Source organism: Brassica napus, chromosome A5 (genome assembly GCF_020379485.1).
Source record: "Brassica napus cultivar Da-Ae chromosome A5, Da-Ae, whole genome shotgun sequence".
Lineage (NCBI taxonomy): Eukaryota > Viridiplantae > Streptophyta > Magnoliopsida > Brassicales > Brassicaceae > Brassica > Brassica napus.
Window position 1 is genome coordinate 14,432,450 of NC_063438.1, and position 19,819 is coordinate 14,452,268.

General features: G+C 33.6%; 1 protein-coding gene, 1 long non-coding RNA gene and 1 pseudogene across 4 annotated transcripts; 2 read left to right on the forward strand and 1 right to left on the reverse strand.

Annotated features, from left to right (window-relative positions):
* Positions 1–19: 19 nt before the first annotated feature.
* LOC106429565 lies at positions 20–2,826 on the reverse strand (annotated as a pseudogene).
* A 1,214-nt stretch (positions 2,827–4,040) lies between these two features.
* On the forward strand, positions 4,041–4,475 carry LOC111199400. Its single transcript, XM_022689446.1, has one exon. The coding sequence runs from the start codon at positions 4,041–4,043 to the stop codon at positions 4,473–4,475; it is 435 nt and encodes a 144-aa protein (XP_022545167.1).
* A 6,303-nt stretch (positions 4,476–10,778) lies between these two features.
* Positions 10,779–13,206, forward strand: LOC106429582. 3 transcript variants are annotated; one of them, XR_007339483.1, is made up of 7 exons: positions 10,785–10,998; positions 11,099–11,174; positions 11,242–11,300; positions 11,379–11,596; positions 11,672–11,789; positions 11,883–12,184; positions 12,277–13,206. It is a non-coding gene; the product is annotated as an uncharacterized LOC106429582 (long non-coding RNA). The 3 variants fall into 3 exon arrangements; XR_001285824.3 differs by having other exon boundaries at positions 10,783–10,998; positions 11,379–11,789; XR_007339482.1 differs by having other exon boundaries at positions 10,779–10,998; positions 11,379–11,789; positions 11,883–13,206.
* Positions 13,207–19,819: the final 6,613 nt, after the last annotated feature.

A 19,819-nucleotide genomic window follows, 5' to 3' on the forward strand; every position in this document is an offset into this window, starting at 1 on the left:
ATATACTATATTAAATAAATAAAATAATTGTATTAATTTATTTATCAAAAAAATATCGTAAATAAACAAGCAGTGTTATTTTGATTTGCGTGCTTATTCTAATTTAATTATATATATATAGTACCTAAATGAACACAAATAAATAATAATAGATAAAAGTTTACTTTTTATATATGATTTCATCCCTTGCAATCTAAGAAGTGTTTTAAATCAAGATTGGTGTGTTCGAAAAGGGTGCTACATCTTCTGAAACACGCCTTTACCCATCAGTGTGCTGCTTGCAACCCTTTGGTCCATAATGCTGAGCACATCGCTTCACCACTTTTTTGCAAAGGTAACAGAAATGTGCTTGACACGCCCAGCAAAACAAGTGATTGTTGTTTCCCGCCTACACAATAATTACCAACTCAAGAATCATCTCCAAGAAGTTGTATGTTTCCACATTGTTATTGACCTTTCATTTTTTTACCTTTAGGTTGAACTGGCGGCAATTAGGACATATCTGACCGCGCTGAGGAAACTGACCGTGCGGTGCAAACAACTGAGCTTGAATCTGAAAAACTTGTCGTTCATTCATTTCATTCCATTCTTGGATAGCGTCCTGTGGGAATAGCTCACATGTTCCCTCTCTTTCCCCCCCCCCAAGTAAAAAAAAGGGTTATTACTTTAGTTCCATGATCTGCTATCTACTTATGCATATATATGTAGGAATCCACAAACCTGAAATGTTCATAACCAGTGATAGCTTTGTTGCAACGGTAGCAAAAGAATTGGCCACAGTTATTACAAACCATTTTATTACAGCCTCCGGTTCTTGAGATGGCCATTTTGCAAGACGGGCATTGCTTTGCGCTTTGCTTTATCACACTCACACTGATAATCTCATTGATCATTTCCCTTTCTTTTCGCCTTTGTTCCTCTCCCAGACATGAAGAACTTTGACGTTCCTACAAAATAATGTTACATGTAATAAAGAGGCTTCCAGTTTAAATGCCAAGGATTGATCAAATGTGATACCTCCAAGATTTGAAGCCTGAGCTCCGGGCTCATACAGGTACCTCCCACGTGTCGCTTTTCGTTACAGAGAGTACAGAAACTGTAGTAGCACTTGAAACATAAAGCAAACTGGTCCTCGTCTTCTATGCAGGGGGTTTCACATCTAGGACAGTAAGCAACGTCAGTCATGGATTCCAGTGTTTTCTGTAACATTAGAGTTTCCCAACGTTGATACGCTTCATCTCCCAACAATCTCTTCAATACACCTGGAGGTACAATCTCTCCACATTTCGAGTCTGGACACTGAAGCTTGTTGACTGTGCCTTCAGAGACATGTATGTCTGTATACGTCTTCATACATTTTACACAAAAGAAATGCTCACATGGTAACTTAACAAAGTCAAAACCTGTTGAGAGGGAGAAAAAAACAAAAGTGGTGAACCAACCCTAAACCCATAGAGTACTGAAAGAAGAAACAAGTTTTAAATTTACCTGCAGATTCAGAGAAACATATACAGCACTCGTGTAAGCTCTCAAGGAAGCTCTCACGGCGTTTCTCGTCGTCATAACTCCTAATATAGGGGATATCTACATCAGGTGAACGACTTCCAGAGACAGCACGTTTATCTCTAGAAGATGTAACGCCATAAGGACCAAGAACAATCTCATTATCAAAGCCGAGATGAGAAACAGACGAGTTCTGTAACCAATCTGTCCACTGGTACAAGACTTCTTGCCCTGGCTGTTCAGTCCATATCGAATCCAGCATGGAGCAGAGGCTCGAGATCTTATCAGGGGTTCATCCACTGAACGCTTATCAAGTAGTAAGGCGGCAAGTGGCTAGGATAAGCATTTGGTAACAAACAAGTCAACACAATCGGAGGAAGGTGCTGGGCTTGGAACGAGTATAAGAAATCATCTGACTCTTTGCTTGAATCAGCTTGTAAGTAGAGCTTTGCAGAGATAGTATGTTCACTAGTTGCCTCAACGTTTTACATGAATCTACAAAATAAATAAATAAATAAATAAGACTCCTAGAACACTTGTTTATGTCACATATAAGTATGAAAGATTATTATATATTGACCTGAAAGTATCGCATATCTTTATGCCGTTCAAGGATGAACATGTTACCTCCATAGATATACCCTAGTGCCAGAAGCTGCATAGAATAAGTAAAGTCTACATGAACAGAGAAACTGAACACACAACAATAGCATTTTGGAGGTTAGCATAATTCAAAGTCTTAAAACTTTACCTCATCTTCTTGTAACTGATCATTCAACCTTAGCTGCTCATCGGTTAGCTCCGGCTCAGTGACGTTAGATCGCAAATCATTCAGAATAGTCAACATGATATCTTCCTTCCTTTCAATCTCAGGGCTCTGCTTATCCTCCGAGTATACACTTGAATTATCATTATTAACCGGATTTGAATTATGTTTCAGGTCTAAGGTGCTTAACTCATCGGCCAAGCAATCAGTAGCATCGGGTTCAGTTGAATTCACCTCTGATTTCTCCACGGAGGGAGGTGCGGACTTTGATCCACCACGGCGGCGCCGAATACGGCGAGGTTTTGTGGGGTGATCGAGGTTTTGCGATGGCTGAGAAGTAGAAGTAGAGGGAGAAGCAGCAGAGAACCGATCCGTGGAGGTCGTGTCTTCTTGCTGATGCTCCGATTGGGGATGATCGTTGACTGGATTCACGACCGGAGCAGTTACGCCGTCACGGCGAATGTAGCGGCGGTCGTGATTCCTTCGACTCATGGCGGTGGAGGTAGAGACGTGGGGGTGGGGTCCAGAGACAGCTTTAGTTCCCCGACAGGGAAGAAAAAACCGTATTTATTATAGAGAGATTGGTCTGAATTCCGACACAGAATCGGGTCAAAATAGCCCAACAATTTTAAATTGGGCCTTAATTATAGTCCAAAATGTTGAACGCAGTTTTGAATAGTCATGGTTATTCAGTTCTCGGTTGGTTCTTTCGTTTCTTTAGTTTTTCGATTTTAGAAGTTCAGAATCCATTCGGTTATTTAGAAAATTTAATTCTGTTATTTTGGCTTTCGGTTTGTTCAGATTAAAAAATTAGGAATCGATTAATATCTGAAGTAATTTCAGATTCCATTCAGTTCCAGTTTAGTTAAAAGTAAAAAAAATTGAGGTTTTCGGATTTAATATCAATTTTTGGGTTTTTGGATAAAATTTAGATAATTCAGATAATTTTAAATATTTCTGATAAAAAATTATGGTATTTCAGTTTTTATGGTATTTTGGTTTATATTTATATTATTTAATTACTTCAAAAATAAATATATTTTTTTAACTATGAGAATTGCATTACTTTAAAAAAGAAAAGTGAACAACCAAAACAATCAAGATAAAACCAAAACTAAAATCAAGAAAACCCCCGTAAAAACACATACTAAACATAGCCGTAATACACTCTCCCAACCACTTCCACGACCACCCATATCCTCAAAATAAACTATACTATAGAAATTTGGGTACCTATTTAGTTCTCGGTTCGGTTCTGGTTCAATTTTAAAATATAGAATCCGCTAGGGTAATTAATAAAATCCAAACCCAAACTAAATTTTGTTTTTGGTTCGGTTTGGTTCTCTGGTTCCAAATAAATATGCTTAGGCCTACTTTTAATCAAGAGACCGTCTTTCGTTAGCTTATCTGGTGGTTTTTTCGGCTAAATCAGTAGTCCTTATATCCATATTAATAGTTTGTCGGACACCTTGTAATGGGTACTACAATCGGATATATTCAAACCTCAAAAACAAAATTAAATTTGAATAAGAAATAAAGCAATAAAGTGGGAAAATGAGATTATCAAAAGATTAAAAAGCCATTATGTTTGTTCCACATCCCCTATATATTAATTGAAAATCATTTAATAAATAGTAACCTTATATTTTGTAATATTTACAAAGTACGCTGAGGTGGCGCTTGATTAGAACATAATTTCGCTTATATGGCATGATTAGAATCAATTGGAAACTGCCAATGTAACACTGATGCCTCATGGTCCAAAGAGACAATGATAGGAGGGGTGGGCTGGATTTTGCGTGATCATCAGGGCCTTCTACTGTGGGCGGGAGCAAGGAAACTGCCAATGATGAAGTCGGTGATAGAAACAGAAGCAGAAGCAATAAGCTGGGCAGTTCAAACTCTGGTGGGCTTTGGGTACAAAAAGGTGATAATCGAAACTGACTCTCTTGTGTTGGCAAGAATGCTCAATGGAGAGGAAGAGATCTGGCGAGTGTTGGAACCCATCTTGCAAGGGATAACCTCATCTTTGGCAGTCAATGCAGCGTATAAAGTGGTGTACTATCCCCGGAGTGGTAATAAGTCAGCAGATAGAATAGCGAAGGAGATTTCAACGTTTACGTCCTTTGTCCCTAAGCTATATTCTATGGTGTCTATGTGGTTGAATTCATGTTTTGAGGCTGATAAGCCATTTGTAAGAAATTGAATTGGATTAATATAAAGTTGTTGTTGAGCCAAAAAAAAAAAAAAAAGAGAATCAATTGGAAAATTAGTTAGTCCAATGTCAATTTGCTAGGAAGAATATATTAAACCTAAACTTTGTTATATGATCAACAACTTATACACGAAGTCTAAAAAATATAGTAACAAAGAAATGCATTACGTTTCTGAGAGGCCGTTGCGGCCGCGGAGAAGGAGTGGTGTGAATCAGGGACGCGATGTGGTGCGCAGAGAGAAGGACAGTTGAAGAAAGAGAGGGAGACGAGAGATGTGGAGAGAGCTCTGAATGTTGTGGAGGAGATGGAGAGAACGGAGGAGCAATTTGTGAAGGAGATGGAGGTGACGAGGCGGAACTGGGAGCCGGCGTCGCAGGTTATGGCGGTGGTGGGGGTTTGGAGGAGGGACGGTGGTCGCAGGGGTTTTTACGGTAGGAGTGTTGAGAGGTTCGAGGGCTTTGACATGTTGTGGCCTGTGGGTCTAATGGAGGTGCGAGGAGTGGGAGAGATGTTTGGAGAAGTATTTGGGGAGAGGGAAGGAGCGTTTATATTGATGCTCGACGTTGCAAGGTTGATCTTTGTTTGTGGGATTGCTAATCACTTGGTAAGTCTTTTTCATTCGATCTAAAATCAAGATCTTTCATGCTTTTCAATATATGTTGAAGCTGTTGAAACGATTTGGAAAAGTATTAATGTGCTTATGAATACTTATCTCTATTTTGATTGTCTGTAGAAAGCACCATATTTGTGTAAGAAAGATGAGATTGTGCTGAACTGTCCTCATGTATGTGTATGAACGTTGGTATGTGTTTTGTCAAAAATATATCCTTTGAATCCATTAGACAGAGTTATGTATTTGTTTGTGTTTGTAGGTAAAAGAGTCACCTTCTTTATAAAAAAAAGGACTTGGTAGCAGCAGTAACTATAAACTTTGAAAAGTAATTCTATCTCCGGACTTAGAAGCAGCAGTAACTCCTGGAGGTGTATCTTTGTCTTGTGGCTACACTCATCAGCCATGTTTTGGATCTATTGCTTTTGGAAAATGAACCATTCAGTCTCTAAGCTATTTTTGAAGAGGTAACTAACTATGTCCTCAGATTAACCAGTGATGTCCATTACTTAGACCATTTCCAATGTATTTTGCTATTTTCACCTCTAAAATAGGGGAACTCTATAATAGATGTGAGATATGCTCAAATGTATTCCCCTAAAATAGCAATCTCTAAAATATAGAGTAAAAAATAGAGGAATGCTATTTCTTCCTCTATAAATAGAGGAAAAAATAGAGATCTCTATTATAGAGGAAGAAATAGAGGTGGTTGGAGCAATTTCACCTCTAAATGCTATTATAGAGGTGAAAATAGCAATGGATTGGAGATGCTCTTACACAAAATAACTAGGTGTGCTTTGAATATGTAAGTCATCTCTCTCATAAAGCTAATCGCATCGGTGAAGAAACTATTGACGAATCTGATCGTATCTGCAGACGTACCGTCTTATGCTATATGTGATGATAAATGTATGATGCAAATTATTATTATTGGATGACAATTAGTCTTATTTTTTGTGGGTTCATCACATCTTTTGTTTTTCTGGTTGATTTAAAATACCTGTTTGGACTACTGGCTTTAAGGATTTTGTTTTGTCTCCTAGGAAAATCACTTGATGTGCTATGATAGTTCTGATGTTTTTGTTCAGCACTAAAAGTCGAGAGTTTGAGATGAGATACTTTTTTAAGTTTCAGATGTTATATTTATATTTAGGCCAATATAGTGATTGCAGAGCTTCTAATCTTCCTCTTTGTCTTCAATTTTTCTGAAGGTCATGGTAAGCAAGACGGAAGGTAATCCGTTTGCGGAGGAAAGTAGTCATAAATACACATCTTCTCGGTCCAGTGCCTGGATGTTTGAAAATGACTACTATAGACCATCAGCATTACTTGGAGACTGGTGATATACAAGGAGTTTCAGGGATGATAGAGTTCCTTTTAATATGTGGACTGGAGGTGCAATACGTGGGAGATAAGCAACAAATCTTCTAGAGATTTTGAGAGGCCGTGTGGTTTTAAAAATGGTCGGACCATCGGAGGTCGTTTGAGGAATGGCCGCCACCTGCTTCAGATACTAATACTACTGTGATGAACTCTTGGGAACCAGCTAGGAATGTTAAATGAAAGTTTTTATATAATTAATTACATAAAATTGAGTAATTTCATTTTATTTCTATATATTACAGTTTTTAATTAACAAATATCTAAATCAAAATAATTTGAAGTATACCAGGGTTCATAGGAGGAGTGTTCAAGCCGGTAAAACCAAACCAATTAAAATCGAACAAAACCAAAATAGAGAAAATTATTTGGATTTGGTAATACTGAATATACCGAATGAACGACATTTTTAAGAAACTGTGATATATAGATATGGTTTGGTATATAAACCGATCAAACTGAATAAACTGATCAATTCAAATATAATAGTATAATTATATGTAAATTATATAAGATAATTAGGAATAAATACATAATTTATTTTATTGATATGATTTTCATATTTAAAATGTTTATTTTAATAATTTAATATTTTATTTTAAGTTGAAAGTTATGTTTAGTTTTGTTTACAAATATGTATACTAATGTTTAGTTATTTATAATATTATGGATTACTAATTTTTATTATTTTTAATCTATAAAATATTACAATTATTAACTTAATATGCTTACTAATTATTTTAAATAGTAAAATAAAAATAAATAAGGCGATTCAAAAACCAAAATATATGTATGTTATATAAAAGCCGATATTTAATCATATAAAGTAAAATCCATAAAATATTTTAAAAGATAGATAAATTTATGATTTTTTTGGTATAAAACTGAATAAGTAAAAAACTGACAGTATGTAAACCGAACCAAACCAAAGTAAATATATGGTAACTATTTTTTAAAAACCGAAAAACCAAAAACTGAAAAAATTGAACCGAAATTAAACCAATATCCGAATTGAATACCTCCACTTAATAGATTTAAATTTTAACATGGGCCAAGCCTAACCATATATCTATGAACCCATTTTAACATCCATAGAACTCAGCCAATTCCACTCAGCATATGACAATTTGAGCTGTGTACCCCAGTTCAGACAGTTAGGTCTAAAAACAGCAGAATTATATGTTTAGACTTTTGAATTTCATTTTTTTCGTATGATCTCGTCCCGCGCAAGGCGCGGGTCTCTACCTAGTTTAGCATAAAAAGCAATTATGTGTTGTCTAAATATGTCCACCCTCGTGTCTTTGATCAAAGACTTCAAGGAGAGAGAGGAGACGGTTCTAAGGGCCACTATAGAGTGATTTTGGGGGCAATTTACTTTGTGTTTTTGGTAAATTTTCAAACCAGAAACAACAAGATATTTATGTTTAAACGATCCATAGTTCGTCTTAAAATAACACGAAGTCGCTTTTTACCACAAAGAATAGAACAAATCAACAGAAAAAGATCTTGCATAGGAGGTTTCTCAATGTTCCACTTCTAAAATTTCCCCGAAATTTTTATTAAAGTGCGTATATTACGAATATCTGTAACCAAAAATTCAAACCTAACCCAAATCGAAAAACCAATGTATCCGGTACAAAATATAAAAAATATCTGAATGGATCTTGATGGGTGATACAAAATATATCCGAACCCAAAATGTTATTAACCGAACCCGAACAAATAACTCCGATAACCCAAAAACGAAAAACCTGAAATCATATCTGAAGAAGCCTAAAATTATTATTTAAGCATAAAATTATATTTTTGGAGTTTTTTTCTTCTCTTTTGAAGCCATTTGAATGTATTTGAATTTGCAGGTTTTTCAAATCTGAGACACACTTTTGAAGACTTCTCAGAAGACTTTCGGAAGATTCCTCGTAAGACTTCTAAGCAAGTCTTCTAATGTATTTTATGCTAAAAGACTTCTCACAAAGTCTTCTTCGGAAAGTCTTCCGAAATCTTCTACCCAAAGTGGTACAAAGGAATAGGAATGATGTCAAATGGAGTCCAAACTTATCTATGTTGAGGAATGATATCTACCTTCATGTGTAATAGTTTTGTTTATGGTATGTTTTATGATTTGTATGTGTACTATTTTAGTTGTGATTTTTTTTGTAAACCTGAAGAGATGTTAATCAAAAGAATTTGGTATATATATTGATGTTTTCCAAAAGTACTTGACATTATTGAAGTTATTGCTACAACATACAAAGAAGTTTTTAAACCATTCTACTCACTCATAACAAAACATAACAACTCAAAAACTTAGTCAAATTTACCAAAACTAAAAGAGAAGACTTCACAAGAAAACTTAGTCAAATTAACAAAAGATCAAACTTGAATTTTAAGTGAAAGTTGAAATTTTAAATATTATGTAAGTTAAAAAAATTATACCTTGTGATAAAAAAAAGATGCATAAAACCACATGACCTTGATATTCTTGAAATTACTTAACACTTTTGAAAATTAAAAACATACCTTAAAGTTACTTAACAATTTTGAAAATCTAACGTAGAAGACTTTTTCTCTAAAAGACTTTTGGAGAAGTCTTCTAGGATTAACTAGAAACATTAGTAAACATAAATACTTGAAATCTCATAATTATCACCAAATAAGTTATGAATTTCATCCACGAGCTCTAATATTGACTAATACACACGAATTAATAAGAAAATATTAAAAAAATATTTTAACTGTAGAGAAAATGAAAGTATATTAAACATTGACGTAGAAGACTTCCTAAGTAGTCTTCTCAAAGAAGAATTATACGGAGGTCTTCTAAGTTTTCTATTTAGGTCATTTTTGCAATTGCAAATTTATGATGGAAGACTTCTTAAGAAGTCTACTCTACATAAGACATCTTGAGAAGTCTTCCATTATAAATATTGGCTTAATTTTGAATTTAAGAAATTCTCAAAAATGTCAGAGAAGACTTTTCGAGAAATCTTCTCGGATAAACAGGTTAGTTTTGCAATTGACCGAAGTTTGTCAGAAACTTGACTTTTTTATAGAAGACTTCTCGGGAAGTCTTCTCAGAAAAGACTTATACAAAAGTCTTCTGAAAGTATTCTCAATGTCACAAGTAGTCTACTTGGGATACTTTTGCAATTGACTATATTTGATTTTTCCAGAAAATACTTCTCTAGAAGTCTTCTCTCGTAACTAAAGATTTGACCAAAACCCGGAATTCTTCCAAAAGTAACTATTTTACCAAATAGTGAGAAGACTTCAGCAAAATTTTCAGAAGATTTGTGTAAAAGTTTTTCCCGAGAAGTCTTCTATAAAAAAGTCAAATTTCTGACAAACTTTGGTCAATTGCAAAACTAACATATTTATCCGAGAAGACTTCTCGAGAAATCTTCTCTGGGATTTTCAGTTTTTTTTTTTCTTAATAAAGGAAAGTTAGAAGACTTCCCTAGAAGTCTTCTTGATGGAGAACACATCTAGCGAAGTCTTCTTAAAGTCTTCGCAAAACAGATCTAAGAAAAAAATGATTTCATACCTTGAGCCTGTAAGATTACTTGATTAGATTCTCCTAACACTCAGAACTTCACTACAAAAGCTACCAAGTCGTTAATGACCACGAATCATGAGCTTCAATGTCTCTATGAACCTTAAAAGCTTGAAATCAAAATCGTGGTTTTTTTTAATGAATTTAAAGAGAGTCAAATAGATGTGATTTGTGTGCATAAGTAATGAAATATTAAGTGTAAAAATGAAAACTTTAGTGCATTAAGAGCTTCAAATTAATTGTTCATGATTGTTAGTGTATTGATGGCAATGACAATATTGTAAATACTTTGTGAAGATGAGGATGACAAGATAAAAGAATCATTTTCCAAAAAAAATGTAATGGCATTTTTGTGAATAACTCAAACTTCTAAGGTGAATAGGGAAAAATAAAGTTTCAAAAAAAACATAGGTTATTTTTGTGTTTGAAAAAAAAAAACTAATAAAAAAATTACATGTGAAATCACATATCTAATTAAAATGAGAATATCTATATATATAAAAAGATGTTTGGTTCACTCCTGGGATGTCCACGTCGGATCCAGCCTAGAAACTCATTTTATAACCTTGCGCCACGTGTCCACCCTTTGCTTCCCGTCATTTCATTAAAAAGAGAGAGTTCGTCTTGGGCTTTATATTGTTATCGGGAAAAAATTGTGATGAGTTTCGACGAAAGATGTGGGTTTCTTTGTGGGTTTGGGCTTTATATTGTTGTGAATATACGTAGCATGTCTGTTAATACTCTTAAACAGTGTCGTTTTTGTAAATTAGGGTTTATCGCCTTCTTTCTTTTCCGCCGTTAAAAGAAAATTGAGATGTTCGATTTTGACGTTTGATCTTCGTCTTCTTCAACTTAAATGCTCCCACTACAGATTCATCCCATTAAGCTTCTTATGAAATCCATCAACCACGATCTAGCTTTTAATGCAAGTTTCTTTTGTGCAAAGCGGTGTATCTGCGAGTATATAAAGGTAGACTTGCTCCTCTCAAATCCATATTCTCAATCTTTCTTAGTAGACTTATTTTCCTGAAATGGCTCTCTCAGAGAGTTTTTTTTTCTCTTATTTGAAGTCTGGCAGGTGCTCCGCCACTGTTGAGGTCTCACTGCGTTTCTCGGAGGCTAGTAATGTCATTTCACGGTGGAGATGTAGGTTGATATTCCGGCGAGCTTCTCTATATTTCTTCTTTCTTATAACTTTCAACCTCTGTTTCAGGGACCATTATGAAGGCCACTATTAATTCTAACCGGCGACCTGCTCTCAGCATTAAACATGTATAATCTGTTTCGTTTATGGGAGATGTTTTCGAGTTCAATTTTTTGGTTTTTACTCCTTTCATTTATGTATTGCAGTCAACCTTCATTCAAGCCACTGTGTACCAGCATCTTATCAAGACAGGTTCAATTTATTCCATAAGCGGTTTTGATGTGACTCAGAGCAATCTGAACTTAACGCTGTCCGACTCTTCTCTATCGATTTGACTCAATCGTCGAAGTGCGTCTCCACCGTCGAAGTGTGTCTCATCAGATTCTGGGAGGCTCTCCCTCGCTCTTTTATCATCTATCTACCAGTTATATGATTGTCCATTGTAATCTATTTCTGTTTGAAGTTTGACTTTGAACTCTGATTTTTCATTTTTATGCAGAGAAAATGGAGAGATGCCACCAAAGATACGTTTCTTCAAAGACCAAATCTAGAAAGTTGGAGTTTATCCCGAAGAGTTCATAGACAAAGAAGTTTATATGGATTTGGATGATGTTGAGGTGAACCCATATGCTTGCTTTTGTTTTTAATTTCTTGGACAGACATTGCTTCCCATCATCCCTAGACTTGATTTCCTTCTTTCCCCTTTTCAGGAGAAGCAGGAGAAGCCTGGAGAACCAGAAGCTGAACTTTCCATACTCAGGGCTATTAATAATAAGCTTCAACGCTCTTAAAATTAACTTGTGGAGTTTAGGTCTCCTTGCAACTGTTCTATACAAGTGAATCTGCATCTTGGTTTAGGTCTCAGTCTTTATGTAGATGGAGAGAGAGAGAGAGTACTAATCATATTGTTACGTTACGTTCAAGGCCTATGTTAACGCTAGGAGAGCAGAGACTTTGCTATATTGTTATTGTCTCAAACATCGTTAAATATATGCAAGATTCTGTAAATAAGGTAAACAAACTGAAGAAAGCAAAGTATTTAAGTTTGATGGTAATAAGTACTAAACACTAACCAGAGTAATATTATTGATGTTGTGTTTGCAGGATGTTATAAAAGCTACTCCCTCTATTTTTAAAAGATGCATATTCTAGACTTTTCACATATATTAAGAAAACTCATTAAATATGCATTGTTTTTTGTGAATAACAATTTTTCACAACTTTAAGCCAATAGAAATTCAATAAACACCATTAATTTTTTTGAAACTTACAATTTTTCATAAAATCATACATTGAAAAAGTAAAAAATGTATCTTTTTAAAACAAAATTTTTTTCTAGAAAATACATTTTTTAGGAACGGAGGGAGTATGTTGGAGAGCTGTTCAAGAGTACTTCAAGGTTTAGCTTTCAACACTGTTGTGTGGAATGATTCTGTTATCTTTGTAGATAAAAGTATGAGATGTAGTGAATGACTTCTTATAGGTTTTACAGTTTACTTCTATGTTTGTTTTTTTCCTTCTGTTCTCTTATATCTCATGTAAATTTAAGTCGGATAAAAATCAATGTAAAATCTAAAAATAATGTATTTTCTCTTTTTTTTGCTCAAGTTCTGTATATAGTAAGCAAAAAGAGAAGAATGTTCATCAAGAAAAAAAGCTACATTATAAAATTCAAGTGGATGAGAAGAAGAAGTGGAAGCAAGGAAGCTTGCCACTAGAAGAGAATGAAGAAGAAGCTTGGAGCGCAAGAAACGGAGGAAGAAGAAGAAAAAGCGTGAAGAGCAAGAAAGGAAGAAGAAGAAGAAGTCAAGGAAGAAGACAGAAGAATAAACGTAAGTTATTTTGGATAAAAGCTAACTAAGTTAAGTTGTTAAGATAGAGTTGTGGTTGCAGCTTGTTTTAGGACTATCATTGTATTTTAAGGAATATCATTGTGTTTTAAGGAATATCATTGTGGTTGCAGCTTGTTTCAGGACTATCATTGTGGTGAAAGTATTGTTTTTAACTTGTTTTTATGACATTTTGATTGTGTTTCAAGTGTTGTTTTTGTACTTATTTGGAAGGAACAAATAACAGTTCCACGCATTACCGCTGCGACTACTTTGAACTACAGCAAATAAGAAGAAGCGGATGGAGGTGGTGAGGGTAAAAAGAGTTGCAGTAACATTTAAAGGAGTGCCGTAACAGTCAAAAGAGTCACAGAACTGAATCTCACCTATCGCTGAATTTTTAAGCGATCAATAACTGCCCAGAAACTGCCACTGCGTCTTTCATTATTAACACCAGCTTCATGCAAACTCAGGAAACTTGTGTTTAAAGCAACAAATATAGACTACTTTTTGTGTCGCTAACGCTGGACGCAGCGATCAACAAAAGAAAATTCCCATAGTTATGTAAATAATATGGTTATAATGACCATAGCCTGAGCTACATCCTAACACCAAAACATGGTTCAAAGACCAAAACACCAATACATGTATCAGAACATACATCCTTCCTACTCTGATCTACTCTGAAATAAGAGAATCTATTCATGTTCTCTGGAAAACCACCACTGGTAATCATACTTTCAAGCATCCTAAGACTTGGTTCTTCAAAATCAATCCTACAGAATCTTATTTCACCACCATTAATGTATGTTCCATCTGCTGCCTAGTATCCCCCAACGTGTAAACGAATGGGAACTCTTCTGTTTACAAGAAATATATCACACAGATTAAAACACAAGATCAAACCTATGAAAAGAAAAACTCGGTATAAAATATAAACTTACCTATTCATCTTCTCGATTTCAACTCTCTCACCAATCTCAAACTCACGAACACAGCTTCTCTCGATTTCTCACAAGAAATAAACGATACCCAAAATCTCTCTCTTTCGAAAATTAGGGTTTCATCCCTTATCTCCCAGTAATGAGACTTTTACGACGAAAGTTAAAAAGTGATAATGGTAAATTACATGATATTCCAATTAAACATTGTGTTGTTTTTAGTAACAAATCATGTTGTTTCACGAACTTTAACGGACAAGTAACAGAGGGTATGATTTCATTAAGATAATTTAGGTTGGGGGGTTTTCCGTTAAATCTTTAATTCAGGGGTTTTTACCCGAAATAAACTTAATTGGGGGGATTTTGCGTTAAAAATCCTTATATAAAACTAGTTCCATCAGGGTAGTGTGACCAAACTACACCAAACTACGAAATCTGAAAATGCCACACAGACTCATAATCTCATAGACTTCCTGTTTCAGTCGTCTTATGAGCCCTCAATAATTAAAACAGTCTTTAGGACACCAAATCGAATTCTTAGGACACCAGATCGAAGCTTTTACGTGATGTTCTCTTGAGTTATAGATTGTTTATACATACTTCTCTTACTCTCTTTCTTAAGTTAATCAGAAACAGAGTTCCAGAAGCAGAAAGTACAGTTTGAGCCGCAACTAAAACAAAGAAATGCTAGACTCAGGTTTTAGAGAAAAGACACAAAGTAAAATATGAAATTGGAAAAAATATGAAGCTGGTGGTTGAGCTGCAGAGACAAGACGTACAACTTGAGGAGAAGACGCATAATGTAATAGGTGTATCAACAAAAGATGTGACTGAGTTGTAGGAACATAAATCACAGCTTGGGTTGCAACTCGAACAATCAAAATCTAAGATTAAATATTTGGAGCAGAGGCAAATGAACAAAGATCATGATGAAGAAAAAAAAGTTGTTGAGCTCGGGTAAAGAAAGCCTAACTTGAGTTCAAATCAGGCGATCAAAATCTATGTTCTAAGAATCAGAAGATTCAAACAAGGTAATAGATATTGAATAAGCAAAATCTGTGGATGAGTGATATGGACAGAGGCATTGCTTAAGTAGAAATTTGAGAATTCAAAAACTATGATTGAAGCTCTGGAAAAATTCGAAAAATATAGTAGATGAATACAAAGAATTGGTGGTAGAGCTGCAAAGGCAAATAATTACGTGTGTTGCAAGACTCAACACTATAAACATCTCATTAAAAATCATTATATTTTTGAAAAGAATATACAAAGTTAAACAATGTAAAATGTTTGCACATGAAATTCTACAAATAAATAGAAAAATAATTATAGTATTAGCTTATTTAAATTATGTCAAAGTGAACCTACATCTAATTTATTGAAAATGTAAATTATACGGCAGAGGCATATGAAGATATTTCGTATGTTTAGATAAAAATATACATTACACTCCGACTTATCCGATAGAATTTTTACTCATTATTTACTAATGGCTTATTTTAATTATGTCAAAACTGAGTTGATGTTCATAAATAACCAGACAGCCTATATATCTCTGAAAACAAGAAAAAAAAAACAAACTAAACTGGAATCAAACAGATAAAATCCTCAAATAATTTTAGTATTAGAATTACCAAATATATTTAAAACACTACTTATAAACTGAACTACCTAAAAAACCAAATTACCAGAATATTTTTTTCCCAAAATGTTTAAAAATTACCCGAAAGAACCAAATTTTCTAAATAATTTAAATCCAAAATATTTAATTTACCCGAGTTACCCGATATTTAATTTAAAATAACTAAAACTGATTTAATATCTGAAAGATCTGAAATTATCCAAAACCTCAGAACCGAATTGGAACTAATATTTTAGTGGACATTAGTCCAATCCTGAAATTGTTTCGCCAACCGAATTAAACAGAAACATATTTTAAAAATAACCAAACTGTTCATATCTCTCTAGAAAAAAAAATGAAAAAAAAACAGACTGAACCGAAAACCAAAAATGTATCCAAATATTCAAAGTATTGTTTATATACTTAAAACTATTAATTATAATTATTTTAAAACTACCAAATAATTTTTAAAGCATTACTTATAAACTGAATTACCTGGAAAACAAATTACTGAATACTTTTTATCCAACTTTTAATAAAATTATCTGAATTACCCAAAAGTTCTGAATTATCCAAATAATTTATATCCAAAATAATTAAATTTACTTGAGTTACCTGTTATTTAATCCCAAACTAGATACGAATCCGCGCTGTGCGCGGATATTATTTTATATAATTTTACTAAAATTATCCATATTATGTTATACGGTTTCGAATTTGCCAGTTTTTTATGTTATATAATAGGTGGATATAATAAACATTTTTAACATCTAAATTATATATTGTCTTTATAAGTATATAATTGATTTGTATTATAACATATGTTGTACTTGATGCTAGTTTGTAATGTATAATGTTTCATATGTAGTAGGGATGGACATTCAGATACTCATTCGGGTTTGGTTCGGGTATACTTAAATTTAGAGTTTTCGAAGTTAAAATTTGAGTTTTATTGGTGACAAAAAAGATTAGCTCCATTTGGGTATTTATAAATTTTGGGTAGAGTTCGTTTGGATCTTTGTGGATTCGGTTCGGGTTTGAATAACCCGTTAAAATTATTTTAAATTTTTTAAAAATCATATATGCTTTAATTTTTAAAAATCTAAAAATAAAATAATATGTTACATATAAATTTGAAAAATGTATGATGAATACCTAAATTTAACATATAAATTAGTTTGTCGTTTATATTTGGATAGAAAATTAATAAATATTTTAAGTATGTTTAGTGTTTTGAGTATTGTTTGATTATTTTAGACATTTAATTTTATTATTTTTATATATTTTTAAATATTTTGGACAATTCCAAAATATCTAGTATTTTAGATATTTTATATATTAAGCCTACAAATTAATATATTTAAGTATGTAAATATATTTGGATACATTCGAATATCCAAAATACTTTGGTTTGGGTCAGTTTTGGTTCACTTAATACCAAAATTTTAAATCCATTCAAATATTTAACTAATTTCTGTTCAAATTCAGTTCTTAGGATTCAGTTCAGTTCTTAGGATTTGGGGTTTTCGCCCAGCTCTAATATGTAGTAAATTAGTGGTTTGATTTAGGGATTGATTGTGATATTTTCTTTAATTAAGGAGGTGATTTTGTTAACTCTTTATATTATTTTAAATTAGATTATACAAAATAATTTAGCTCAACTAAACATAATTTCTAATACAATTTTAACCAAAATAATTTTGTTTAATCTAATTATTAGTTTCGAGTTTCATTTCATTTCTTGAACATTATAGTTATCAAAATGTATTATTGAAAAATACACACGCTTAATTTTGCTTTAGAAATTTCATATTAACATTAGGATTAATAACTTTTTTAAAAAAGTTATGTTGATATTATTAAATATATCACAATTTGTTAGGGATTTATATAGGTTACATTTTTTGTGGAAAAATATTACACATTTGGTCCATCTAATATTAATTGATAGTCTTTTAAAATACATTACTTTAGCCAGTAAATAATATTTTCGTTTATGGATTAGACCCATTAATCAAACACGATATAAGAGAGATACAAAATATATTTATGAATAATAAGTGGCAGATAGATGACGTCAAATGTAATTGAAAACATATGTCTTTCATTACTATTTGATGGATTGGGCTCATCAAATAAACATATTATTATTTGTCCATTATTATTTGAAGGTAGACTATAAGCAGAGCCATGTCTTGATTATTATAAGAATAATTTAATTTTGTATTGTTTTTCTATTAGTATATAACCGAAGGTATGTTTAATACGACGTCGGTTTAGTTGTATGTAACGATGTTGGTTTAATTTAAGATTTTTTTACTCTCCAAGACACTTTATGTCTTTGAATTTACTCTCCAAGACACATTGCACATGTGATATACTTCTTCCTTAGTCATTGTCTTCTATACCCTTATGGTAGAGAAAGTAGAAAAAACAAACCGGTTGAAATCCTATATTTTGGTTTACCAATTGTACCAACCCTATCTTTAATTCAGATTGACACATTTTTCTCTCTCTCTCTTTTACAATTCTCTCTCTCTCTCTCCAACACTTCCTTTTTGCGGCGATTTCTGAAAACCCTAGATCTAAGTTTTTTACAGTCTCTCCTTCCATCTCCTTGCGTTCTTCACACACTCTCCGCCACTCCGCCGTTCTTAAATATCCGCTGCTTCCTGTACTTGTCACAGTCGCTAGCTCCTATGGAGGAAGATCACATCCACTCTCCACTCGTCAGCCAATACGTGGCACAGCTTTACGGCTCAACTTCTCACAGCAAGTCAACAACTGGTGAACCCGTCCACGCTTCACCCATCCACGCCTCACCCATCCACAATCCCCAAACACCTTCATCCCCATAAATGTTTCACCCGTCCACTCTTCCTCCGTCCATGCTTCACCCGTCCATGCTTCACCCATCCACACCTCACCAATCCACAATCTCCAAACACCTTCATTCCCCATCAACGTTTCACCCATCCACGCTTCTACCACCCAAAATCCTTCCGTACACAGCCCACCCGTCCACAACTCAAGGAAATGCAGTTGGATCTATAAATGTCAAACCAAAAACAAGAACAAACTGAAACCTTCAATTTCTGTCAAGAACAGCTCCAATAAAGACAAAAATTTAGTGTACTCGTCGCTTCCTCTACATCCAACACAATAAATTCACGTCCTTATCAAAGCTGACTTACTTCTCAAGTTTCAATTTTGGCCTTTGATTGAAACCACAAGATCCAAATCCGACGGTCAAGATTAAGGTACTTCACTCAATAAGCCTAACCAATAAATGCCTCCTATGAAACAAATAAACCGAGCTCCATAGGCCAAACCGGTTTCCCTTTGAGAATCAAAAAATCAAGCTGTCTTCGATAAGGGTATATTCGTCTGTTTTTTGTCTTTGGCCAAAGGAAAGTGCTTCACATGTGCAATGTGTCTCTTAGTGCAAGAGAAAGACAGAATGTGGCCCATTATGTAATCAAACTCTTAATTTAAGTAGTTTGGTGAATTTTATATAAGTAGCGTGTGTGTATTATTGTAATATTTTAGTAAGAGTCCAAAAGTTAATGACAACTTCTAATGGTAGATAAAAAATAGGACTCTATTTTAATAGATTAGATAACTAAAAACTGATTTTATCCAATTTTTCCTAATTATCCAAAACAGAACGAACCAGAACTGAATTGAAAACCAAAATTTTATCGGATATCATTTGGTTTCTAATATTTTTACACAAATTTAACAGAAACAAACAATATTTTGATATATATTTCTAGAGTGAAAAAACTGAAAAGATCTCGAACCGAATCGAAAGCCGGCAATCAATGCATTAGCAAAATCGTTACTTCTAATGTTAGTACTGATTAAATGCAAAGATCTCAGAATTCAATTTTACATTGTGACTGCAGTTAAGGTCTGCTTCATCACTAACGAATACTAAATACACGCAACAACACATTGATAAAAGATTCACAAAATATATAAACTCACCTACTCTTATATACTACATTGACAACACCAACAATATTCATTTAAAAATATTACCACAAAACAACATCACTTTAACAAAACCACACACAACAACAAATATCCCGCGTGAATTTGTTTGTGAGAGATATTTTCAAATCTACTTCCTTTCAATATATTTCTCTAACAAATCGTAATATAAAATTTACGCAATAAAAATAGACAATAATATAGGTATATACATTGCACGTAAATCATATCCCGTGCGTAGCGCAGACCGACCCTAGTAA